This window comes from Pavona decussata, unplaced genomic scaffold (genome assembly GCF_977016875.1).
Source record: "Pavona decussata unplaced genomic scaffold, jaPavDecu1.1 SCAFFOLD_234, whole genome shotgun sequence".
Classification (NCBI taxonomy): domain Eukaryota; kingdom Metazoa; phylum Cnidaria; class Anthozoa; order Scleractinia; family Agariciidae; genus Pavona; species Pavona decussata.
In genome coordinates, this window is record NW_028145639.1 from 973,234 (window position 1) to 999,849 (window position 26,616).

General features: G+C 38.8%; 3 protein-coding genes across 3 annotated transcripts; 1 reads left to right on the forward strand and 2 right to left on the reverse strand.

Moving 5' to 3' along the window:
* Positions 1-1,010: 1,010 nt before the first annotated feature.
* Positions 1,011-2,186, forward strand: LOC146458014 (neuropeptide receptor 22-like). The gene has a single exon (XM_085091189.1). The coding sequence runs from the start codon at positions 1,146-1,148 to the stop codon at positions 2,040-2,042; it is 897 nt and encodes a 298-aa protein (XP_084947315.1). The 5' UTR covers positions 1,011-1,145; the 3' UTR covers positions 2,043-2,186.
* Positions 2,187-3,766: 1,580 nt separating this feature from the next.
* Positions 3,767-16,542, reverse strand: LOC146458015 (acid-sensing ion channel 4-A-like). The gene is made up of 8 exons (XM_085091187.1): positions 16,411-16,542; positions 9,975-10,069; positions 7,349-8,286; positions 6,820-6,967; positions 6,093-6,152; positions 5,473-5,614; positions 5,047-5,138; positions 3,767-4,044 (listed from the first exon to the last, which is right to left on the reverse strand). Exons 2-8 carry the CDS (start codon positions 10,009-10,011, stop codon positions 3,923-3,925), a joined length of 1,539 nt encoding a protein of 512 aa, XP_084947313.1. The 5' UTR covers positions 10,012-10,069; positions 16,411-16,542; the 3' UTR covers positions 3,767-3,922.
* A 2,157-nt stretch (positions 16,543-18,699) lies between these two features.
* LOC146458016 (uncharacterized) lies at positions 18,700-19,586 on the reverse strand. Its single transcript, XM_085091190.1, has one exon. The coding sequence runs from the start codon at positions 19,497-19,499 to the stop codon at positions 18,849-18,851; it is 651 nt and encodes a 216-aa protein (XP_084947316.1). The 5' UTR covers positions 19,500-19,586; the 3' UTR covers positions 18,700-18,848.
* Positions 19,587-26,616: the final 7,030 nt, after the last annotated feature.

The window sequence follows — 26,616 nt, forward strand, 5'->3', positions numbered from 1 at the left end:
TTCGAATATTTTATGCTGAATCATGTAGATATTACTGTCAGTCAATCATAATAAGGACATATATTGCAATAGCCATTGTTATTGATTGTATTTCCCACCCGCGAAAGCTTTTTAGATATCGTGAATGTTAGTCTCGCCTGCTTTCTTTGTATGCCGGTTTAATTTTATTTTTAAGCTCGAAATATTCCATATTCCGGCTTATATTATAATACGGACAGAAACGACAGAAACATGCCGGTTTAATTTTATTTTTAAGCTCGAAATATTGGTTCATATTCCGGCTTATATTATAATACGAACAGAAACGACAGAAACATGCACAAACGCATTATTTACTTTCCAGTTGGTGGCCGGATAATGTTGAATGTTTGGACATAGCGAACCAATCATATTGCGTAAAACGCCAAAGTCACCGAGTTGGCATATACTCAGAAAAATGATATTTATTCCCTCCGCTTTCTGCTTCCCATTTTTGTAACAAACTTCAAGTTTACAAATTTGTAAGATTTAGGAAAAGAAGATGAGAAAACAACAATAGCAACATTATCAACAACAAGAAAACAAACCAACAAATACAATGAAGCCTCCCAAAGAGTCCAGAGAGGCGAAGGGAAGTTAATCCGTCATAGTTATTTTTCCTCATTTTCTGTAAAATATCATATTTATTTCATTTTCCGGTCATAAGCCGGTGAACATACTTCATACTATATTAAAATCCGCTCTGGTTAGTGAAACATTTCCATGACAAACATAAACCACATCCGTTTCCCAGTCATTTTCATTAAGACAACAGACGGTCATTTCAATGTTGTGTTAAGAGGTAAATAAAATATAAGCATAGTGCTTGAGACTATGAAAACGACACTTTCAGTTTCGGCGCCTTTTAATGAATAAACCCTTGATCATATCCTGCTGTTTATCAGTGTCTATTTATAGGACTTATATAGGCGGCACTAAATTCTCGGCGATTTACGCCCCCTTGAATATTAACACAAAATTGGTTGTTGAAAAATTGATTAGCGTTTCTCCATTCAGGATGTAGCACGTACAGACAGAACACAAAACACGACTCATTTTTTTCTTGTCACGGAAAAAAGCGTAAAACCCATCGACCACAATCTTTCCTGTGCAAACGTGAAAACAAAATGGCTTCTGGAAACGACATTGCGCTCGTGATTGCATTTTCAGTTCTCTCGGTGACGGATTTTGTTGGAAATGTCTTGGTTTGTATGATTATTCTTCAACGGAAACGATTTCGATTTCGGCGCTCTACTCTCGATTATCTTTTTCTGAACTTAGCCGTGGCCGATTTGTTGGTAGCTGTGTTCGCAATTCCACGTTATGTTTTACCTGAACACGTTTTTTCTCATCCTCGAGGATTCACAGGGGACTTCTTGTGTCGTTTTATCACCGGTGGGAATCTCATGTGGACTGCGGGAGCCGCATCTGTTTTCTCCCTCGTCACCATCGCGTTCGAGCGCCGCCATGTTGTTTCAAGACCATACGTTTTCACCCAAAAATTTTCAAGGACAAAACTGCGTGCGTTGGTCCTAATGTCGTGGACCTGTGCATTATTGCTTAATCTGCCGCTGTTTTTCATAATGTCTTATGATGAAAAAACCGATTTTTGTGTAGAAAATTGGCCGAAACCTCTGCTTCCAAAATTGAATGGCGCCCTCTGGTTTACAGTGGTCGGAGTATTGCCTACATTTCTCATGGGAATTTTATATTCCAAGGTGGTTTATCAGCTCTGGATGAAAAGATCGAGAACTTTAGAAGTTAATCGCAGAGCCATTTTACTACCAAGAAGGAAAGCCACCAAAATGGCCATTACATTAACAGTCATTTACTCAATCTGTTGGCTGCCGAATCTTATTCTCTACATCCTGGCATTTAACATATCAGACTCAGTGTACGGCTCGCCGCTTTACAAATGGTCAGTGGTACTCACATGTTTGAATTCCACCGTTAATCCCTTTGTTTATACTCTTCAGAGCCGTCGCTTCAGAGTGTCAGTAAAACGGGCCTTGATGTGCAAATGAGAGCCAGTATGCATTGGCCGTGAAAACAAATCACGTGTTTACTTTAGTTTTGGTGCGTTTGCTGAGCTCCGTTATTGACTGCTGTTATTAGCAGTCAGAACAAACACACTGGGAACCATGCTGGTCTTCTCACGTGTTTTCCCGCGCTTGGCAACAGGGGCGTCATGCATGGTTGTATTCCATATTCTGATTGGTTCGTTGCGTTGTTATCGTTTGTTGTGATTGACGAGACGCCGTTGGTTTGGTTTTGACTTAATGGGGGGAATGCACCGGAAGACTGATCCTAAATTATCGTTTGCTTATGAGAAAACCGCACCAACAATTGAAATACAGTTACTGCTGATTCAGAAGTCAAACATGAAAACTGTTACTTCTGATCAGTTCAAATTAGGTGGAAACATTTAGTACTCACTGCAAATGGGGGAATAGTGGAACAGTAATTACCGACGTCGGAAGACAACTGATCCAACTGATTCAAATACAGCCGGAAAGGGATAATTTTACAACAAAATCTCTGTTCTTCATAGTTATGGCACACATTTTTGCTTTTCGTTGAACGCAAAATTGCTCAAATAAAAGCTTATCAGTGCTAAGTCAGGCTTTAATTACAACCTGATTATAATCACGAAGATGATAGCGTTCAGTAAGCCACTCATTAGCTAAGCTGACGTTTTGGCACAAAAGACTATGAGGTAAGAGAGCGAATCCCCCATACATGCCCCTCTTCCAATGAAAATTTTTTTCAATCTATTTTTGTTTGCGTTGCTATTTTAATGTCGACATCTCATTGGTCAGTTAGAGTGACTTCATTTAATTTTAAACTCAATGGCGGATTATAATTTCCCAAAATAGCATGGCGCGAACTAAAAAAAGATTGAAAATAATTATCATGGGGCACAGGGATTCGCTCTCTTACCTCATAGTCTCTTGTTTGGCATCAACATGTACAATATCCAAATACTCTGGAAACAATAAAATATAGTTGCCGCGTATAGCTAAGGCTTATTTATAATACGTGTAGCAACTAGCATTAAGGTATAATAAAAAAAAAAGGCATTACAATTCATTTCAGTGTTTTGCAGTTAAATGTGTAATCTTGCTATTTAGTTGTGTTGTATATATCTATGGCAAAAAGTTCATTCTTTTGAATTAAAACCATTCTATCTTTTTTGAATTTAACCCTTCTTTTTCAGAGTCGGTCTAATCGAATTACGAAATTTCTGTTTAAAGTTCCATATCCTATACTTTGACCATTCAAATGAAATTAAACCACCAAGCAACACTGCCCAATGGTACTGATCACCATACATAACACAACTGGATACACGGTCCAGACTGATGCCTTTACTCAACGAACAACGTTTGAAACGGCCTTTTCATTAAACCTTTCTCTACAAAATGTCCTCAACTTTTTATTTAGACCGAATAGTTACCGGAGACAAATTCGTCAAAAAGGAGTGATTTGCAAGTACATTTTAAAGACGACGGAAGCTAGCGTTAATGTATTTGAAGTGAATTACAAGTAACTGTCAAATTCGCTTCAAATGCATTAACGCTAGCTTCTTTGAGAGGCACTTTCTCCTGAAAGAATTTACCTCAGATTGGGTGCTGACTCCAGGCTGTCAAATTTATCACGAAAAAGATAAATTGAATGTTTATTGTCATGGTTGACAATAAACTAGTGTGAGAGGGTTCATCTCTTTCAAGAGATGAAATGCTGGCTTTTGTCGTTAATGGATGCGGTATGTTACGGACAGAATTTAATACGAGCGATAAAACTGTATTGATAAAACCTGTGCCGTAGGGTTATGTTGGGGAACATTGGTAAACTCTAGTCCGAGAGCACATGTAGACCAGAAATCGTCTGCTTATTAGCTCCTTTACATCTGATATTCTTTGTTCAATTTACGAATAAAAATCAAGGCGATGAGTAAATCGGCAAATTCAAATATAGTCATTAAACTACAGCCAAGGAAGAGGCCCATGTTTCCGCCAATCTCACCTGAAAAAAAACCCCCAATCAATCAATCAATCAATCAATCAATCAATCAATCAATCAATCAATCAATCAATCAATCAATCAATCAATCAATCAATCAATCAAGCAAGCAAGCAAGCAAGCAATCATGCAATCAATCTATCGATCGATCGATCGATCCATAAATCAATTAGTTAATCAGTCAGTTGGTTAGTCAGTCGTCAGTCAGTTGATTGGTCGGTCAGTCGGTAGGTCAGTCAGTCAGTCAGTCAGTAAGTCAATCAACAATTGTTGGGAACTAATTCGAAAAATGGGCCCCAGGAGTCATATCATATGTCGGTAAGTATAATCATCCGGGTGACTATAGACATGAGAACAACTGTTATTGGTGACATATACATTTGTCCTGGGGAGCGTATTTTGACTACGGGAACCTGACTGGAAGCCAACATCACTGAGAGTGAAATAACCTGTTTATCGTCAGCTGTAGCAGCACGCCTCTCGTTATTGACCTGGTTTGTCTCGGAAGTCCGATATGATCGATTATCTGTCAGTGATGTTATTCGCATTGAAGACTGTAAAAGGTGATAGGTTCGTTTCGATCCATTAAGTCTGCAGTCAAATTCAATATTTGAGGAATTCAGATAGTAGGTCATATCCTCTCAGTAGAGACGTCACGTGCTTTTTTGATGAGAAAGTTTCTTAAGTTTTCGTTATTACGTTAACAACAGTTTCTCATTTTAGAGGGTTGTCTTAGTAAATATCAATAGCCCATTTCCGAGTGAATTAAACCCTAGCATGAAAGCAAGGTTTCGTGCACAGTTTTTATTATGAAAATTAGTTTCGTTCATACGTAACCAAAATAAATTTTCATATAGGAAAGTTTGCACTAAGCCTGAAAGTAACTCGGAAATGGCTTATTATTCAACTCAATCTTGTTGGCCATGAGCCCGTGTTTGATTCGATTTTGTAGAATAAACCAAATCAATCAGTGAACGGAATAAAATAGGAACGAAGGATAATTACCTAACAGTGCTTCAGTGCCAAAGGCAACTTTCTGTTCATGTAATTCGTAACTAAGTGCCTTGTAACCAATTTGAAGAAACACAAAGTTTTCGCTGCAAAACAACATAATCAAAAGTTTCATTGCATAACTGTTAACAGGAAAATTAATATGCATCTTTCTGTGTGAAGATTACTGACCAAAAAAAAATGGATAAGCGACAAAATATCCCCAATCATAGAAAAAACCTACGCCTAGGGGTTCAGCTAAGCTCAATATCCTGAAGATCAAGTGTAAGGTAAACGATAAAGAAAGACGATTGGCTTCTTAACTTGATCGGTCAAAACCACAGGCTGTTTTACTTCGAGCACAGAATGGATTGTTCCGAATGGACGGGGAAAACATATTAAGACATCTTGAGGATTGGCATAACAGTTTATCGTACTTACCGCATGTACTCAAAAGGCACGTTATTTTGTGTAATCACAGCAGCTGAGCCAGCATCCGGGAACTGAGAATAATGGACCTCTGTCGTGTATCTGGTCTCATGACAGGGGACTGGACAGTCGCATTTTGATGGCTCCAAGTTTGCTGGAAATGTGCAAAAGTAAGTGATTACTTCAGTCGAACATAGGCACGTTTTGCGTGCAGAATGGATGAGGTTTTTGTGACTAGTGGTGAAATGATTATTGCCGCATGGTATGAAGACAATAGATACTTACAGGAACCCATATCTGTATTAATTCCCCGAGTTGGTTAATTTTAGAACTGCTTTTCCCCGCGAAAAGGTACGACGTATGACAATTTAATTGTCATTCACATGTGCTCTTTTTTTATTTGCGACCCGTTCTACAAGCAAATCTACCCAGGAAGAGGTTGATTCCAAGGCTTAGTGTGAGAGATAAAGGCTCCGGATCATGGGCTTCTGATAATGAGTATCAATTTATTTCAAGGCAAACTTAATAGCATTGATGATATGGAGTGTTTGTTTAAAAAATCGTTTTAGATATTTTAACATATTTAATATATTTCAAGAAAAATGATTTCAAATAAAATAATGTGTTCTTACAAGTGACCGTGTAAATACACTGCGTATCTATTCTCGCACATGTCCTCAAACTAGATGCCGCTGAAAGAAAGGAAATAAAAATACAATACATGAGTCAACTAAGAATAACGCATGAATCTGAATGACTGACTGCCTGAATGAATGAATGAATAAATGAATGAATGAATGAATGAATGAATGAATGAATGAATGAATGAATGAATGAATGAATGAATGAATGAATGAATGAATGAATGAATGAATGAATGAATGAATGAATGAATGAATGAATGTGGGAGCAGGGATGGCGCAGTGGTTAGATCGAGGTTAGAGCACTCGCCTCCCACCAATGTGGCCCGGGTTCGATTCCCGGTCTCGGTGTCATTTTTGGTTGAGTTTGTTGTTGGTTCTCGTCCCTGCTCCGAGGGTTTTTCTCTGGGTACTCCGGTTTTCCTCCCTCCACAAAAACCAACATTTCCAAATTCCAATTCGACCTGGACCTGGAAACAGTGGAGCGAAGAGCCACTACGTGGATTCCACTGGAATTCCTATTTATTATTTATTTATTATTTATGAATGAATAAACTGATCAAAATTAAATATCCATCTGGTTTTCATCTTTAACATACATAATCCCATCGATATCATCTTATTACTAGCTAACTAATTAATTAACAAACAAACAAATAAGACGATAAGAGGCAGAGAACTACACCAGTAACAATCATACTCCAAAAGAGCTTCAGACCTGCATATTCACCGCTACGGCATTTACAGGTTTTGATGATGGCTTCCACGATGCACTCGTACTGACAGGCACCCTTTGTGTAGGTTTGGGCTATCTTCAATTTCTTGTTTTGACATTTTGTCTCGTAAGGTTCCTCTAGATTTATTATCTGTCAAATAAATTGGGAATAATATGATAAAATGGCCAGAAACATTCTCGATCGCGGATTTGAGAAAAGTTCGCCAGAACTCAAAGCAAATCCATGTCAACCCTGACGCCTGGAGCGAGAATTCGGAAAACGCTTATGAGGAAGTCACACTGTGCGTTGGATTCACTTCTACCTTTTTATGCAAAGTATCCAACCCCCCCCCCCCCCCCCCATTGACTCAATAGAATGGAGCGTATGCATGCCGATCCCTGAGAGATTCAAATAACAATGTCGTGGCAGTCATGTTGGTGTACCATCACAAGGAGAAACATTTTGTTGATGGTACACCAACATGGCGGCAATGACGTCACGCATACGTTGCATACGTTTATTAGAACTCACCCTCTGTTGATGTAAATTGATGGTGGCTTGTGTTCCAGGTGAAACATTGATTCCATCCCAAGGAGTGAAAAAATCTCCTTGAGGGTGGATTATTACACTGAACCCCTCCGACAGCCTTCCTATTGTCTGGTCCTCCTTTTGTGTGTCTAGTAATATGTTTAACCCTCCGGCGGGCCCATGTAGTTGGGCCTTTATTATGTCATCAGGGCCTGCATTAAAGGTGTAACATGTACCCCAGTCTGTTAAGGTGGTCGTGAAATTCGATGGTCCGCATGGGTTTCCTACGTCAGCATCGAACATACACACGCCAGGACCCAACATTTCGTCGATTCCCTGTCCGTAATTTTTGTAAAACCTTGTACTGTCATAATAGCTTCCAGAGGTAACTTGTGCGGTCATGAGACTTTCAGCATAAGCGAATGTGCAATTTGGAACGATTTGTGCACCATCAAACAAGTAAAAGCTTACACAACAACACATCATGGCCGCCCCACACGGCATCCCGTCACGAACCGAGGCAGTAGCTGAACAGAAGCTGTCGTTTAGGCCGTACTTTACGAAGTTTGGGTCATCGTCCAAGGTAAACATCTTTTTCTTGCTAACAAGATTTAACGGGCAAATTGACACGGCCGGAAAGTCGAGCTTATCTTCGTACTTTTGTGTTATAACAGTATTTATAGGAAAGCTGGCGAATTTTTTGATGGACCCGTGCGCTGTGAACAGAAAATAAGCCGTGAATGCCAATAGAATAATAAGCCAGCCCATCCTTGCCCAGAGAGGTCTCCTCCAGAACACGTAACGGATACCATGCAGAGAAGTGGCATCAAAAAAGCTCTTCCATATTTCATAGGCGCTTGGTACGTTATTGTTTTCCTTTTTTCCATCCTCGATTGCCACTTTCAGTGGGTTGAGCTCAACCTCCTCCAGTGTCATTTCTCCTGTAAAAAGGAAACAAGGAAATGAATGATAGATGTATTTTTCAGCCATTGACACAGCCATACTCGGAAAAAGAAAATTTGAGCTCTCCCAACAGGGATCTAACCTATGACGAGTCTCCTGTAGAGCATTCGAACTAGTAATTGGAAGATCATAGGTTCAACTCCCGTTGAGAGAAATTTGATTTTAATCCTAGTTCCAAGTATGCCTGTGTCACTGACTGAAAATACGTCTGCTATTTATTCACCAGGGCCCAGTTGTTCAAAGCCCGATTAAGCTAATCCTGGGTTAACGATAACTTTGATTCGAGTATATTTAGTAATCCATAAGGATTCGTCCAAAAGATTTTTGTCTCTAAGTTTTGCCATAGACTTCTCTTTACCATTAACTTAAAATGAACTTTTAAAAATCATCTTTAACTGGCGACATAAAAAACTCGGTTAACTTTTAATCGTGGAGTACCTCTAACCGGCTTTCGAACAACCCGGCCCAGGCTTACTGACATAACATCAAATTCCTTTCAAGACAGCTAAATGAATGTTTTCCTTTACTCGGAGCAGCGGTTACGCGCGTGGGAATGACTTTGCGCATGCGTACGTGTATCACGTAAGTTAGGATTTCGTAAATTCAGTTAGTAGTACACTTACGCTACTTAGAGCGGTTTCCAATTGAGTGTCGTAACACCAAAACCAAAGTAATTACTCTGGCCAATCGCAACAGATGTAAACAACACAACGAGCCAATCAGAATACGAAGCAAATACATGTAACTGGCCCCAAGCGCGGGAAAACGCGTGCGGCCAAAACACGATTGGTTTTGGTTTGGGTTCCCATTAGTTGTGGAAGTGGCGCGAGTTTTGTTAACCAATCACAGAGCGTAGTAATGCAAAACCAAAGCAAACGCGAAAATACTTTCGACACTCTATTGAAAACCGCTCTAATATGGTCAAACATAATTCTATTTTAAGTGTCCCGATTCCTCAACCCAGAAACTGTGAGAAGACTGGTACGAGTAAGGGATTGTGGGATCGGGTAGACAGATGGGCAATGCAGTGTCAGAACATGGACAGAGTCATTTCTTCGACTCCCGGCCATCTACTGAGACGAAATAAGAATTGCTTTTTTGTTTTCCCTCTTTTCATGCAAGTGACAAAGGTCCGCTGACATCATATTACCCTCACCGCACGAAAAACCTTTCCTGATCACCACAGAATATATAGTTGACAATGGAATGTTATATTGAGTTTACCAAGGGAGTTTGCTTACACACATGCAGAATATTCATACAGGAAATATGAAATTTGCATCCAGATTGCAATAAAAGGTAGGGATAAGAAGTGTATCGATAACTACCATTCCATCTCCGTTTTACCGGTGGCTTCGAAGATCTTGAAAGAGCCCTGCAAACACAGCTCCTCCAACATTTACTGAGATAAGTCCAATCAGCTATCTCCCTTCCAGTGCAGTTTTCAGAAAAATCACTCTACCCAGAACGCGGTAACATATTTCACGGATTGTATTGACGAGGGTTGCGTTACGGCAGCGGTGTTTGTCGACTTATTATTCTTATTTTTTGACTTTCGTCGTTTCCTTACGAGTCAGGGTTAATTGTTAATTGGTATATATAAAATAAAATAATTGAAGGCATTCTGTCTTTAAAAGAGACGATGATCAAGGCAGTTTTTACTCACTCGAAATCCAACCTGTGCTGTTATCTATCTTTGCCATGTCGTCTGCTTCCAACTGATGCAGTTTGTTCAGTGTCTCTGTAAACAGCTTTGGTACACTAAAACAGAGTTAAAAGCAATAGCTGTTAAAAGAATAACTCGACTAGCTGTTAAATGTAAGCAACCCTTTCTGACCACCTCGATCATTTTAAAAATGGAAAATCCTTGTTTAACTATTTTTGATCAAATACTTTATTTGCACGCAATAGTTGATTTCCTTCGATCGGAAATCGACCAATCGACCGTTTAATTTACACACAGTAGATTCTAAAAAGAGCGAGGCCATCGATGCCTCTCTTACTCTTCAGTTGTAGGATAATCAGGATATTACTTTCCATCAGTATGTCAAATTCCTTTGATGTTTGCTGGGTTGTTCGTTTATATGTTTTATAAAATTGGGTGTCGAGGCTCCACGAGTATGATGTAGTTAGTTATCTTGAAATTCATTGCATAAAAAAGGACACAACGTGTCAGATATTACACGGTGAAGGTCAGTACTAAACAGTTTACCTTCACTGACTATGATGTCCATCATCTACCTTAGGTGTACAAATTACTGCAGCTGTCAATACTCGATTAAACGCCTCTAACGTTAACATTAACAGCGTTTATCGGATTGGGTGTTTTTAAATTAAATTCAAATTAATTAAAATTAAAATTCTGGGGCTCCCAGTTTATTAAACACAGCTGTCATTTTCGTCCATTTTCCTCCAGTACGTTCCAGTAACAGTTACCAATTCAACAGATTTGCAATTCAAAGAAAATACCGTAGTTTGCGTTCGAAAAACCCAGGGTACGTGCATGCGCAAGCAGCACTCTCTGGACGGTTCGTTTCGGTCAGAAAATCTGTTTGCAAAGCCTTAATCTTCTCAGAAATTCACATTGTAATGAAAAACTAGTCATAGAACTCATCTACCAAACACAGGTTGCTTCCATTGTATTTATATGTTGTATGATTGTATGTCATATTCGCCTTTTTTATTTCAACCTTTTGCAAAAAGAGGAAGTTGTTGAACGGTACTGACTTTCAAATGCCGGTTTTGAAAGAAAATTCTTAATGGCCTGAGAAAGAGAGTGCTTCAAAAAGTCTCGGCACTAATCGGTCTGATCCCTCGAAAAGTTTGATGTTCTTTGCCCGAAAGCACTTCGCTCGGGCTAGTATTTGTGTTTAGGATATCACAGGCGTCCCAAGCTCACGTTTAGAGAAAGCGAAAAATTAATTATCTATTTATTCAAATATGCGTCACGGCTGTGTGAGTTGGAACGTGACCTTTCATCTTGCGCGGTATTAGGTTACACGAGAACCGTTGAGAATTTGAGCGCTTTATAAGACGTTGTATGGGGAATAAAATATCGTTCATTTAGAACGCTAAATACATTAAAATATCCTCATTTTTTACGTAAGATGATTAAAAAAAACTCACCTCTTGTGTGTCCGTTGTGCTTTTTCGTTATTTTCGCTGTTTTGGGCTTTTTATGCCACCACTGTTCTGGGGATGCACAATCTGCGGGCTTATTGTACTTTGCGAAACGAAATGGAACGAAACGAAATGGAAATCTGTACTTTGCGAAATGGAAATCTGTAATTTGCGAAATGGAAATCTGTACTTTGCGAAATGGAAATCTGTACTTTGCGAAATGAAAATCTGTACTTTGCGAAATGAAAATCTGTACTTTGCGAAATAAACAAGTAACAAGTCGAAATTCGTCGTACCGTACAATCCACTGAAATGAACGATCCTTGTGTGATGTCTCTGCGTATCTGTTGCTTTCCATGTCGCTTCCGACATCACCCCAGCCGGATATGACACGCTAGCAAGAAAATCTGTACTTTGCGAAATGAAAAAACGAAAATCTGTACTTTGCGAAATGAATAAATGAAAGTCTGTACTTTGAGAAATAAACAAGTAGCAAGTCAAAACGTCGAACCCGTACAATCCACTGAATTGAACGATCCTTGTGTGATGTTTCTGTGTATCTATATATAGCTGTTGCTTTCCCTATCGCTTGCGACATCATCCCAGCCGGATATGTCACGCTAGCAAGACAATCTGTACTTTGCGAAATGAAAAAATGAAAATCTGTACTTTGCGAAATGAAAAAATGAAAATCTGTACTTTGCGAAATGAAAAAAAAAAAAAAAAAATGAAAATCTGTACTTTGCGGAGTGAATAAATAAAAATCTGTACTTTGTGATTTAGACAAGTAGCAAGTTGGAATTCGCCGTACAGACAATCCACGTTCCTTTATCTTTGTGTATCTATTGCTTTGGTCTCGCTTTCCCTATCGCTTGCAACATCATCACAGCCGGAAATGTCACGCAAGCAAGAAAATCTGTACTTCGCTGTTGAAGTTGTTACTTTTATGAAAAGGACCATATTCCAAATCTTGCTGTTTTGCGTAATAAGAATAATAAACTGTAATAACAAAACATTACATTATTTATTCATATGGAAATATCTCCAGAAATTGTCAATCGAAATTGTGATAGAAAAATATTTCCCCAAAACAAGATAAGCTGCCAAAAGGGAAAAGAAACAAACGAACAAATTGAATTTAACAACATTTCTCAGAAAAAATACATGTGATCTAGATATACCCCAAATAGTAAATGCAAATTGGAGAGTTAAACTGAAACTACTAAACTAACTACTGTTGATCTTATATGGTAATCGATCGACGCTTATATAATATATGTATACTGAACTGAAAACAGTAATCATTTTTTCAAACAATCCATTTCTAAAAAAGTTCAAATCAGTTCTGGCCAATGATAGATTGTTAAATTACAAACAGCCAGTGGGATGTAACCCGGAACTATAAACGCGCATATAATCTGTTCATAGATGTTGAACTCATTACTCTACAATGACACTAACAACTACTTGAACCGCTCAACAATTTCGATCGTTTGGAATTAAACCAGAAAGTATTCGATTACTCTCGGATCTCAACATAATAGCAATTTTGCGGTACTTTAAACAATTCGAAACAGCGATCTACCTGGACATTTTGTCGTAAGTGACATTTGACATCTCAAGTCACGTTCACAATCAGCCAAGGATCATGGAACTGTTGTGAAAATCTAAATAATAAAGCAATGCATTTACGATTGAAATTGTAACAAGTTAAATGTACCTCAACAATACGCTTTGGTTTTCGTGACAGGGAAAGCAATAGATACACAAAGATAAAGGAACGTGGATTGTCAGTACGGCGAATTCCGACTTACTACTTGTTTAAATCACAAAGTACAGATTTTTATTTATTCACTCCGCAAAGTACAGATTTTCATTTTTTTTTTTTTTTTTTTCATTTCGCAAAGTACAGATTTTCATTTTTTCATTTCGCAAAGTACAGATTGTCTTGCTAGCGTGACATATCCGGCTGGGATGATGTCGCAAGCGATAGGGAAAGCAACAGCTATATATAGATACACAGAAACATCACACAAGGATCGTTCAATTCAGTGGATTGTACGGGTTCGACGTTTTGACTTGCTACTTGTTTATTTCTCAAAGTACAGACTTTCATTTATTCATTTCGCAAAGTACAGATTTTCGTTTTTTCATTTCGCAAAGTACAGATTTTCTTGCTAGCGTGTCATATCCGGCTGGGGTGATGTCGGAAGCGACATGGAAAGCAACAGATACGCAGAGACATCACACAAGGATCGTTCATTTCAGTGGATTGTACGGTACGACGAATTTCGACTTGTTACTTGTTTATTTCGCAAAGTACAGATTTTCATTTCGCAAAGTACAGATTTTCATTTCGCAAAGTACAGATTTCCATTTCGCAAAGTACAGATTTCCATTTCGCAAATTACAGATTTCCATTTCGCAAAGTACAGATTTCCATTTCGTTTCGTTCCATTTCGTTTCGCAAAGTACAATAAGCCCAATCTGCGAGCCAGCGAGGCATGCGAGGCATGCGAGTCAGACGTGCGAGGCACTCAGATTAGCCTAAAAAACACTCCGGTTAGCCTAAAAAGCACTCCGGTTAGCCTAACCATATATATATGGAACAGTCAACGGCGAACTCAAACTCCTTCAAAATCGCTCAAAAACCGCTTTTGAGGTAAAAGGACGACTATATACCACAGATAAGGTAATTCAACGTTTATTTATCATTGATTTGTATACATAGTTAGCGATATATCGCTATAGGTGAAGCAAACGGTAAATCCAGTGCATTTACTATATAATAACAATCGGCTACACAGACACATTGTGTGGGCCCCCTGTGGTGTAACCTAACACCGCGCAAGATGAAAGGTTCCAACTCACACAGCCGTGACGCATATTTGAATAAATAGATAATTAATTTTTCGCTTTCTCTAAACGTGAGCTTGGGACGCCTGTGGAACACCTTACTGTTTAATGACACTCAAAGGAAATTTAGTGGTGACTGTAATGATAAAACGGTTGTTTCTTGAATAAACATTTCAAGTTCAAGATTCGACGTTTATGAGTTGCCATTGTCCAATCAAGAATAAGCAGCATGTAAACTCTAAATTTTGGGTTTATTTTACACACTCCAGAACCTCAATATACGACCATAACAACCATCAAATTTGAAAATAAATACAGTCAACTCTCTCAAAGCGAACACTTCTCGTAAGCGACCACCTCCCGTAAGCGACCACTTCGTAAACCACCGTTTTGTTTCTCAGTTAATACTGTTTCAAGAGCTCTCTCGTAAGCGACCACCACTCAAATTTCTAAGGGACCGCGACCACTTTTTATGCCAGAAATTTGACATATTCTTTTATTCGCGTATGATCTGAGTAAATAATTACTCAGAAGTAACAAAAGTTCAATTTTTAACGACGCTACCCCGGACAACTGACAGTTTACAGACAGAGAAGATTATTATAAGCCTATAACTAGATCTGTAGGTAAATGGGAATTGTTACAGTGATCCGTTCCAAAATGTTACACAAAGTTTCGTCAGAAGAATGAATAGATGTGAAAAAATCAAATAAATTAGTTTCTATTCGCCTAACTTTAGCCGCTAGGGTTATATATTTTTAGGTAATAATTTATCAGTCCAGCATAAGGCTTATTTTGTTAATCTTTCCCGTAAGCGACCACCTCCCGTAAGCGACCACTTTGTCGTGCACCAAGGGTGGTCGCTTACGAGAGAAATGACTGTATGTCCAAGTTGACACATGTGCTGTTTTAAATAATTTTATTCTAATTTCAAATACAGAATCGACAGGCTTAGTCAGGGATGGGGAGGGAGACGAAGAGCTTGAAAAAGTGAGAGAAAAAGGGGACTAATCTTACCCCCTCTCCCTGTCCGGTCCTCTTTTTACCTCACACATTTTCTCGCGCCCCTTCCACCCCCCTTCCCCCTCCCCTCCTCCTCTTCGACTACGCGTGCTACAAAGGCTGCAGGTGTTTAAACTCTCTTTTCGTTTTCTGTCGAGATCTGATATAATCACTAATTATGCGATCCCGATCTTCTATTTTGTCATCACATCGAATAATTACGAACTCATTGACGATGATAATTGGTAAGCAATGCCGTGACAAAAAAACAAACAAAAAACCATTGGAATGGAAAAGAAAATTATTTTTTAAAGTTCCATAGAAGGAATACCTCTTTTAAATTTTAAACCAACAAAATATATTGGCATTTTTATTAGTATTTATATAGTATTGAATATTTTAGAAATGATCATTGAATCGTGTAAATCATCCTTGAATCGTTAATCATTTAATTTGCAATCAGTCTATCCGCTGATTTAAAGCAGGATAAATGCGTTGTATTGCTTCAAGTCAAATTTGAACTCGAACCTTGCTTGGACAAAAATTCTAATCTAACGGTATTTCACTACTTGTTTCGTTTGGGAACGGCTACTACCTAATACATCAATAACAATGCAAAATAATCGTGTTATCATGGACTATCATGCCAAGAACTGCTCACACAGAAAATACCACTTTCTGTTCAATACACTGTATACACAGACTTGAGTGTGAAGATGAGTCGATTATTTGTGTTTCTTACGGCTGGCTCTTATAAGGCTGTAGTTTCCGGATTAGTCCATTCTTACACCTTACAAGTTTATGGTTGAATTAGAGACGAAACATTTTCCGGAAAGGTCACGGATTCATTGAACAACATCATTTCAGCAATCATTGATCACGAACGCGAACATTTTTAATCTAGGAAGGTTTATGACGGTTGAAGAACCGAGTCACATTGACTTCTAACAGCGCACGTGCAGCAAGCGAAGGCCTCATTTGAAAGGTATAAAGAAAACGAGCCTAAAATCAGTTACTTGATGGCAACAACATTGTTGACTACATGAAATGATAATTCGTTCGGAGTCAAAGGTGTATACATATACATGTCCATAATACAAGTAAAACAGCCTGAATAATCTTACCTTTGTCTTTGGTCACGCAATGGCTCAATATGTTGAGTTTTTGTTTTTCTTTTACTTTGTTATTACATTTAGTTGAAAAACACGAGTCACGGTGGGCCACGGAACGTATGTAATAGATGTTATGATGTTGTTATCGATGTTTGACTTTGTAATTTGCGAGATGACGTCAGCCGGAAAGCTGATATTACATCGCCTCAGATCAGTGGTTTATTTTGTCCGGATCTTTCCGGGCAGAAAACGAAAACAGGCACGAAACTGCAGAAAGCATCGTTATTCTCACTTTGTGAATAATAATTATTCAGGTCTTATTAAAACTACGGTACATTTTGATACTACAGCAAACTCCCTTAATTTCGCTTTTGAGAAATATTGTAAACAGCATCACCGACCGTCTTGTCACTTCTGGGTGGCACGGTTAAAATTCAAAGTTTGTCTCTGGGAGCAAAAGCTTGGATTAAAGTTGCCTTTTTTTCTTTCCTGCAGCTTTAATAAGGGACGGAAAACAGGAAAAAAGAGTGCGATTGTAAAGAGCAGTGGGTTTGCAAGGGGGAAACTCGGAGAGAAGAGGGACTGGGTCAGGGGCTCTTGAACACTGGGCCAACGAAGGACAGAACGTATAAGAAGGACCTCAACTGAGGGTGTAGAAGATGAGACCTTCGGGCAGAGCCTTACCTTGCACATGCATTTATGTGAAACTGCAGTGCTAACTGACAAACGAACTAAAGTGGAAACTGTTTTCCTCTGGTGTCATTTCAAGGGACAACTGGAACTATTACTGCCACACATGTTCGCAAACTTGATATATATAGAAGAACTTTGCCGTAGATATTGTCTGCATTTTGCGCTATTCGCATATATCAGAAAATGTTGCACATACTGCATAGCCCATTCAATACCAAAAAATCGATTCCGTATTAACCTAAAGCCGGAGCATGTCAGACTTGGCTTTCAAAAGCTGTGAATTTATCGCGGACCTAGGTGGCACTAAATTACAACCCAGACTGGCCAGACAAACATTATTTGTAAAATTAAGACACTTAAAGATTTATTTAGCTACTAAAATGTACGATCTCAAGACATATCCGCCGTTCGACTTTTCCACAGAGATAACGAATAAGCTTGCCGATCATTTATTTGTAGCTTGTTTTGTCGTTTATGCTACCTTGTGATAATGATTAGTAGCGAACTATTTACGACAATTTACTGGCTTAATGAAAATATTCGAAACTGTTTCATGACAAACTAAATAAATGTAAGGTCATTCAAATACTATAATAGAATTTTACATTGCAGCAAATTGATTTTATATAATTTACATGTAACTCTATAATCAATAATATACTATGGAATTATTTTCTCTTGTTGGCTTAAACATATCTGCAAGGCATAACTATATATGTACTTCTAGCTTACAATATACATAACTTTATACTGAAAATTAAGATACCATGACCAATTAAAGACCAATGTTTTCTGAATATTAATCAACATCCAAAATTCGCCGGGCCTTAAGTGAAAACAACATACAAATTCGCTAACTTATAAGACGTGGACAAGTGTACAGTAAGTATCACTCAAAAGCTGATATGGTTCAATTTTACGCTTGAACTATTGTTTAATACCCTTGGCTAGATACAACTTGAAAACAATTGGCCCAGCCGTTGATCGGCGAAAGCTTGGATTTCAGTTTTTAGTTTTTAGTTTTTAAACAGCAGTGTAAGGCCTCAATTGAACAGTTTTTATATAATTGGCCCAGCGTTTTCAAGTTCAAGCACTTTGTCTTTTCAAAACCATCGCTAGTGACCAAGTTTGGTTTGTTCGTGGATTCAACCTTGGTCCTCCTAGATTAAAAGCAACAACTGCCATTGCCCCTAGTTAATATGGTTTGCCTGTGACCGGTAACAAAATGATTCATAAATAGGCAAATTATTATCATCCGAGTTCATGAGTGTAGCCCTGAGAAAGATCAGACTATATGAGATGACTGACGGACGTTTCGACAACTTGTGCGGGAGTCATCATTATCATCAAGAAACTGCAAAACTAGTGATCTTGTATTGACGTCAAAGCCCTACTATCGCCAGTCTCCCGTCTTGCGCGGTATTGCACCCGAAGGGAAGTGAAATTTAACGCTTTTATACGCCTCAAAAGCAGGGAAGAAAAATTCATAAGGAATTTTTTTCAATTTTCTAACGAGACAAGCATGAACATTTGCCAAGCAAATGAAACAAAATTCTGTCATATACACTTTGAATCTCTTTGACCAGTAGAATCTGGTTCTCATTCGCTTTGGCATACACAAATGAACCGTATCTCTTAATAGCAACATTTGTTTCTTTCAAGTGCGGAATTTAAAGCATGCTTTTACAAAAAGCAGCATACTGACCAACTACAAAATACAATCAATTTCTGACAGCAGATGTCACTCCCAAAGTAGTCTAGTTCGCTTGCAACACACATCCTAACTTACTTACTTCCTGTATGTATTCAAAACTAAGTTTTCTTTTGGCTTCCAAGTTCACTTGTGGAGTAAAGAAAACAGGAGGCGGTGGTGAATGTTCTTTAACTATAATGCACTTCATTTCAGGAGTTGATTGTGAAACAATGAAATTTCCATCTGAATGACGTCTCTTTGAAATCTGCGCCGAGAAGCTGGCGGGTATCTGGGTTTGGCTGACCAAACTAATGTATGTAGAGTCAGGCTTACGACCGTGACACATTCCGACTTCAAGCCGAATCTCTGGAAGCGGTTGAGGTTCCTGGTCGAGATAGCTTTCATCCGGATGACTCTGCTGCAGCTCAAACGGCGCTGCATTACAAGGTTTGGGCAAACCGCTAAGGCTGGTTCGCCTTTGGCTCTCATTGTCGTGAATGCTTCTTATTGCTGCTTCAATTTCCTCACCAATAGTTATGGTGTTCGCACCAGCAATAGATGAATTCAGCGCACTTATCTTCTCTAGCCAGTCACGTGATACCCTGTCCTCTTTCCAGTCCAACTTGTGGATTCGAGGAATTTGTACCCTGAGCGCAAGGAATTTAAGCTGATCTCTTCTGCTGAGCATAGAGATAACGCTGTCTCCTTGCGCCATTAGCTCGGATAGTGTTGAAAAAAGTTGTCAACTGTCTTTAAAACTTGGGCTTATTTGTATAAAAGGAAAACTGAAAAGAAGGAGTCAGTTAGGACGGTCTCTGCTCGTGACTGCAATGATCAAGACAGGATCTGTAAGCCGAAGACTGTACTGAAAAAAAGTAGAAAGTAAATAGTATGTAAATAATACTAAGTATTAGATATGAATTGTAACACAAGATTAATGATTTGCATTACAAATGCCAGCTATAGTTATGAAGCGCGGGTAAAAAGGCAGTACTTGTCTGAAACCGATAATAACGTTTCGCATAATACGCTTTCTTTCCCTTCAAGGATCCGAACAAAAGAAGAAAAACAGAAATCCAAAACCGTTTGAGTTCAATACAACTCAGTTGCCAGCGATCACCTTCGAAGCCGAGAGCCTAACTTCTTTAATTCCTTTGGTTTTTTTGAACGAATGCTCGTGAAGGAATAGGGAGCTCGTACTAGGATGACTCAAAACTATTTGAAATGTTATCAAGGAAAGCAGAAGATGGCCACATTCACGTAAAACTATGACATGTGATCTTCAACAATATCGACGAGCGATCGTGATCGTCATCTGCTCCTGGATATTAGACAAGTAAAGTATGGACAAATGAGCCGCATATAAATCACGTGATTACGGGACCAAATGGAAGAAATATCCTTTATACAACAAATTGACGCCAGTGATTTCTGCTGGAGTTTTGCTAACTGGTTATGGGAACTCCACCTAGGCCGTATAAAAAAACTGAATGTTGCAACATATAATGATGCAACAACATCAGTGTTGGTTGCATCAAACGAAAAGGTAAAAATGCAAGCGTCGATTGCTCCTAGCATTATTGCTGGTCGAGCTCCATGCCGGCCCAAAGTGTTTGAGGGTTGCGACACCATAAAGTTTTTCTTTGTGAATCACGGCAAAAAAGAAGAAAAGAAAAAAGCCAGTGCGAGTCAAAACCTGCAACATTTTCCATTTTTACTTCCACCAGTGAACTGACGAAAGCTTTGTAAAACTGGAATATAAAGAATATAATTTCAATACGCAAAGTCGAGAATTAAACTACTGCAATTGCCATGACTCATTGCGAAGGACTTTCTACTGATCTGTACGTCTTCAAGTATAAAACTGATTGACCCTCTTCAGCGTTCTGCTTGGTGAAACCAGTAAAAGGCAATCGTAACAGCGAAAATAGAGGTACTTCTCATGTAGTTGTTTGATTTGAACGGCCTATCACTGATCAGACTGATACTCTTCAGCAAAAGTGGGCCGGAGTATACTTAAAATTGTACTTTAGCGTCGACTGCTGTAATCTCCACCACAACCAAATTTTAAGACTCTAAATTCTTAATCTAACCTTATGGCGTGCAATGACATCTGACTTTTCAAACTGTGTAAGAGTTCAATAAAAAACCAAATCAATGATATCAAGAAAAAACTAATATTTTCACTTACCACCGAATTCACGCTGTTTGTGCGATTTAGTTATATACCTTGAGGAATTTGTAAGAGTATAGTGTGCGGAATCATGAACCAAACACTTTTTGAATTGTCTTTCAAAACTGCTGTCGCTTCACTGATTTATTTCGTAGCTACCGAAGCTTTTAAAAATTGTACAAAAGAGTATTAACAATACAGCCATAAAGATACAAATTAGAAGTGCTCATTAGAAGCTCATTTTCTGGCCGTTAGGTCGGTCTGTTTTGACCCCCAAGTGGAGACTGAATAATTATAGAACTATTAAAATTTTATATCGACAAATTCAGGGCAAGAAAGAAAGAGAAACGATACCGGTGCCATCTGCCATTACTTTCTTCATTTCTCCAACGAAAGTTCAAGGTGGACCACAAATACGATTGCCAGTTTGACAGTTTGACTACAAGTGTTTACTTGAGTTCGATGACTGATACATCTTCACTGATACATTTTTTGAGAGATGTGCTTGAGTGATAGCGTAAGACACGGATCATTTATGCTTCATAACAGTTACTATACTCAATATAAACAATACCTTTCTTTATTGATTTCAATTCAACACGATATCCGCCTAATTTCAGCACAACGGTGGAATTTCTAGTCTTTTAATGACAAAGGCTGCGGCCAGATAAAACGATTCGGAGTACAATGGTTGCTAGCGCCATGAAATCCATCTTGTACTTTAGGCGCTTCTTAGTTTTGTTTGTTTATTTTTTTAAGTACTTTTGGGCCCGCGACACTCGCGTGCGTGTAAACAATAAACAAACATTACGTTGAAGAGTCCACTCTGAGAAAAAAGCCAATACTGACGACTGCCTCTAGTTACCATGGTAACTGTTTGTCATTTCACGCTTAATTAGGGAGTGTTAGTCAGCAAAAAGTGCAAAGTGCAATTATATTGGGAAGACTTAGACTGCAAGCAGTCCCTTTCTGGATAGTCGAGAGGTCGCGCGAAATAGCCGAGCGCGAAAAAACTGGAGCAAACGAGCGGAGGGGAGCTTGGGGAGAGGCGTGAAAGTTTATTTCTCCTCGCTCCAGTCTCGCTGCGCTGTGAGCGCACCCTCTCGACTGACCAGAAAGGGAGTGCTTGCAGTCTAGGGAAGACTTTAGAATGTTCAGCGCAAAAGATCAGAGAGGAGGCCATCGTTTGATGAAAGATTGTAAAGTAGTACTTAATCTACGACATCTTTACATGATTGTCCATTTCTTAGAAGAGAACGAAAGGATCTTTGTTGAGAGACGATTGCACAATTTGTCTTACTTGACAAAGAAGGTGCAGTTTTGCGTTTTCAGTTTACGGCACAAAGACACATTTTTTTTTTTAATCGCGGACTTGCCTATCTATTCCTAAGTGTACCTTACTGCAGTTCTACAGTAGAATTCGTCTACTCTTCTTAGAAAGTATTGTTCCTGTTCTCTGATACAGGTGCTTTGTGCTGGGCGGATTGGCTACTCGTGCGGGCACGATGGACCGACCTGCCTTTGCTTGCCGCCCGCTCGGCTAGTGGTATCGATCACATGATGCTGGTATTGAAGTCCACTGAACGGCTGAGCGAACAAAGCGAACAATGAAAGTCGCTCTTGTTGTTTTTAAAAAATAACTTTGATATTTTCCCGAGCAAAAGCAAATAACGATAACTTTATACTAGCGCACCGGTAACTTTAATAGTATTGTTACGTACGCTTCATAATACAACAGTAAAAAGAAGGGAATTGTCAACATAATTAGAGTTAGAAATCTAGTAAAAGGAATTACGAGTGGAAGTGTCTTACTTTTTTGACAGTGATGATTTGTTGATTGCGCTGTGGCTGCCCGTCATAATTTTACTTCTCGGATGTATTGAACAAAAAAGGCACTGCTTGAGCCGGAGGGCCACTGTACGTTTGGTGCCTTCAGCTTGTTTACTTCTCCTCCTACTTTAGTATCCAAAGTGCTATTTCAGAAAACAGCATTGCCAATAAAGGCTAAATTGCGGTTTCCTTAGCAACTGACTGGTTCCAATTGTAATTGAATTGTGTTTCTTTTCCTGCAATTGACACGGACCGACATGAATGCAGATTATTTGTTTGTCGTTGTGATGTGTTTGATCTATTTGAAGTTCAATTGATTTGGAGCCGTCTGTGGATAAATGAACCTCTATGAAGCATGATTGACTTTCCTGTCATATCAGCATGTCTTGTATTGTTTTCGTCTACTTTTTCACCTGATAACCGAGGGTTCCACTGATTCTCGGTTACTTTGCCTGAGAAATTTTGTGAAAAATAAAAGATCATTCTCTCGTGGCTTTCTTGCTTCATGTTTGGGGGCACTCTGCTTCCATGAAGTTAATTGACGCACAACAAGAGATTAAGGAAACTAAAACGATGTCGATGTTTCTTTCCAATAGTAATCTCTTTAACTCTTTCAGTGTTGTCAGTGTCTCCTATCAGTCTATCAGTTCATTGTGTTCATGTGCAATGCTGTGACTATTTAACCAACCGCATCACAGCTTTTCTTTTGTTTTCATCCTTGCTGATGAAAAACGGCGCCATTGAGATGAACATTTAATAACAATATAAGTGTTTTCGGCCCTGCTTTGAACTGAACGAAAAATTAACGGCTCATATAACTCCCTAAATTACTGGAAATTTAATTAAATCTACCTTTTGTATCCAAGAGAGAGAACAAACGGGAAAAAGGCTAGGCTGGCTTAAAGTTCAATAACGCGTCTTTTAAGCTGGCCTTTACCTCCAGAGGCGATTTTTGAGAAAAGTGATTGTAATATTCGAGCCTTTGGATAAAATCCAAATAAAGAGTAATTGGTACAACTTACATGTTTTGTTCTTTATTTTGCTTTATAAGTTTGTTCAAAATTTTTATTAAGTCTGAGAATGAAATCTTAAGTTTGGATAGCAGAACTTTCTTTTGGAGCTTAGATCTCAGCGGGTGGTATAGTACAAAAAGGTAAAACAAAACAAAAGCTTTTGTCCAAAAACGACTAACACCATTGACTGTACCTGCAAGTTACAATGATGTTTGTACTGTTATTAATTTAAACCTTAAACCTCAAACTGAAAACAGTTTAGACTTTATGTATTTTTGCTTGTAGTGTGGACCGGCCGTCTAGCTTTACTTAAATATGCAGCAAGTTTTTAGCGTACCTATTTTAAGCAACTTTTTATTTTAATTAATACACACCCGATAAAGAAACGCATGTTAATCATAACGTCTTTTTATCATAAATACAGAAAATAAATAGCTAGGTAAAGTTCCACACGTCTGCTAACGAATAATTTGTAGCACCGGTCTTAGCTGTTACTACAAAAGTTCCCCCAAATAATTTTTATTTCTTTGTCTTTGAACCAGTAAAAGTTCTTAGTTGTCGGTAGCCGAATATTTTTTGGCCAATATTTGCTTTCTTCACTGCAAGGCCAACACAAATAAGGCAATATACATTATTTTTTGGGTTTAAAAAAGATCAAAGGCGCGATATTTTAAACAAGTCCGATTGCACAGAAGTACAATTAAACACTATTGGTCAGCTGAATACCAAGCTGTGTGTACTTCTATTGATGTAATCCCTAACTGGTGATAATGATGAGCAGAACCAATCAACGGATAATCCCGTAAGCTCTCATAAGCAATAGCTTTGTTCTGAATCTTACAAAGTCCACTGAATATTGTGCACAAAGAGATATAAATTGTGAAATATTGGATGCATTCGTGTCAATCGACTGATAATTCGTGGTAAACAGACCGCCATCAAGAAAATTGATTCGAGTATTTTATATTGTGTGTTTTTACGATCGTTCGGAAAGGTGAAACATTATCCAGAAACCACTAGAGCTGTTTGTAAACAAGGACGGCGAGGCCCCGGCGAGGCTGAGAAAAACTGATCTACTTCGAAATATTTTAAAATTATATATCTTCCAAACTGGTGGTTATCTTTTAGCAAACAGAAACATCTTCAACTGATGTACGGAGTTTCCCCGACAAGTACTCTTACAGGTTTTTACAGGATAAATATTGGTATCGTGATAATATGCTGTAGAATTGCTGTTTCTGCTCCACTGGGAAAAGCCAGACCGCCTGCGTTCCATTATTCCAGGCACTAAATTATTAATTGCTTCCTCTAAACTCGGCTCGTGTTACAGACTTTGGAAATACGGTTTATCACGACGACCTGGATTTCTCGGGCGATTTCTGATTGTGAAGTATAGAGTCCAGTCACAGCAAAGCGATGTCAAGGTGTATAAATCTGCTTCCACGGATATTAGAAGAACGGGAAGTTAACGGCGACGTCTTGGCCCTCGAGTCACAAATGCCGGCTCAAATCCAAAAGGTTTCTTGGACAAATAACAACGTCTCTCCCGAATGGCTGAAGCGTATGAGTTCTGTTTTCACATTTAATACAGGAATATATGGTAACATTTCTAACGTCGCTCCTGTAAGCAGACCGAAACGGGTATTACAGCACTGGAACATAAACAATTGTCATCAAACAAGTTCCAATGATGTCCTGACTCAATCTGATGTCTTCAATGAATGTGATGAAAGGTCAGGGTCCGAGGAGTCATTTACTGCAAATTTATCGGCTGGTGATGAAACAACAACGCCGCGTAAACCAGACTCAACATATATCACTTTGATTAGTGGAATTACTGATGCTACATCGCCAAGCCCGTCATCTGAAGAAGGATTAAACTGTGCTAAGTCCCACATAGAAGACGAAAACTGACAACCTCTATGAACATGTTGAAATATTCCAGGTACAGTCGCACCTCTTTATTACGGACACCAAGGGGACAGGGATAAGAGTCCGCATTATAGAGATGTCCGTTTTAGAGAGGTAGGCTTTATATGGTTTTCGGTCTCTCAGGGATCAAGTGAACTGTCCGTAATAGAGAGGTGCCCGTATTAAAGAGGTGTCCGCAAGGAGAGGTTCCACTGTACATACGTCCGGGGATGAACTTACTGTCTTAAATAAACACTGATCATCGGCTTAAGATAGGGGTCTTTGTTTCTAGTTCACTGCAATTAAATCAATGGTATGTTTTTTCTATTAGAAAATAAACGTCTGTCTGTCTGTCTGTCTATCTATCTACTTGCAGATCTACCTACCTACCAGCCTGAACTGGCAAGGTCGGGAGGAAGGGAGGCAGTTTTGTTAGTACTACCAGATAGCTAGGTAGGTGGGTGGGTCGGGTAGGGATGATGGAGTCCCTGTATTTTAAGCTTTGTGTGGGCCAGGGAAATTGGGTTCAAGATAGTGGAGGTTTGAGATTCATAACAAATTCGAAGAGTTGCCCTGGTACGAATTACAAAATGTTCATACTCCCAATAAGGTATTCATAGCCTCCATACTGTTCCACGACAATGGGACTGACAACGCGGGAAATGATCACGGATGCTCACGTGTTCAGTGTGCAACACAATTCGTAAAATTTAGAGCGATACTACACATAAAAATATCGATTACTGCAAAACTGACGCAAATGCTTGCGACGATACTACAAATAAAAATATCGATTACTTCAAAACTGACGCAAATGCTTGCGACCTAGTCCACTGAGACAACGGGAAGCTCTAGATTGGCCAGGTTAATGATGACAGTCAAGAGAAATTAGCCAAAGCAGAAAC

Excerpts from the sequence above, each read along its gene's own strand:
- LOC146458016 (XM_085091190.1), bottom strand. The coding sequence starts at position 19,499 with ATGGCGCAAGGAGACAGCGTTATCTCTATGCTCAGCAGAAGAGATCAG.
- LOC146458015 (XM_085091187.1), bottom strand. The coding sequence starts at position 10,011 with ATGGCAAAGATAGATAACAGCACAGGTTGGATTTCGA. Across the intron at positions 8,287-9,974 it reads CAGCACAGGTTGGATTTCGA|GAGAAATGACACTGGAGGAG; the intron begins GTGAGTAAAAAC and ends TCCTTTTTACAG. Across the intron at positions 4,045-5,046 it reads TGGCACTGAAGCACTGTTAG|GTGAGATTGGCGGAAACATG; the intron begins GTAATTATCCTT and ends GTTTTTTTTCAG.
- LOC146458014 (XM_085091189.1), top strand. The coding sequence starts at position 1,146 with ATGGCTTCTGGAAACGACATTGCGCTCGTGATTGCATTTTCAGTTCTC.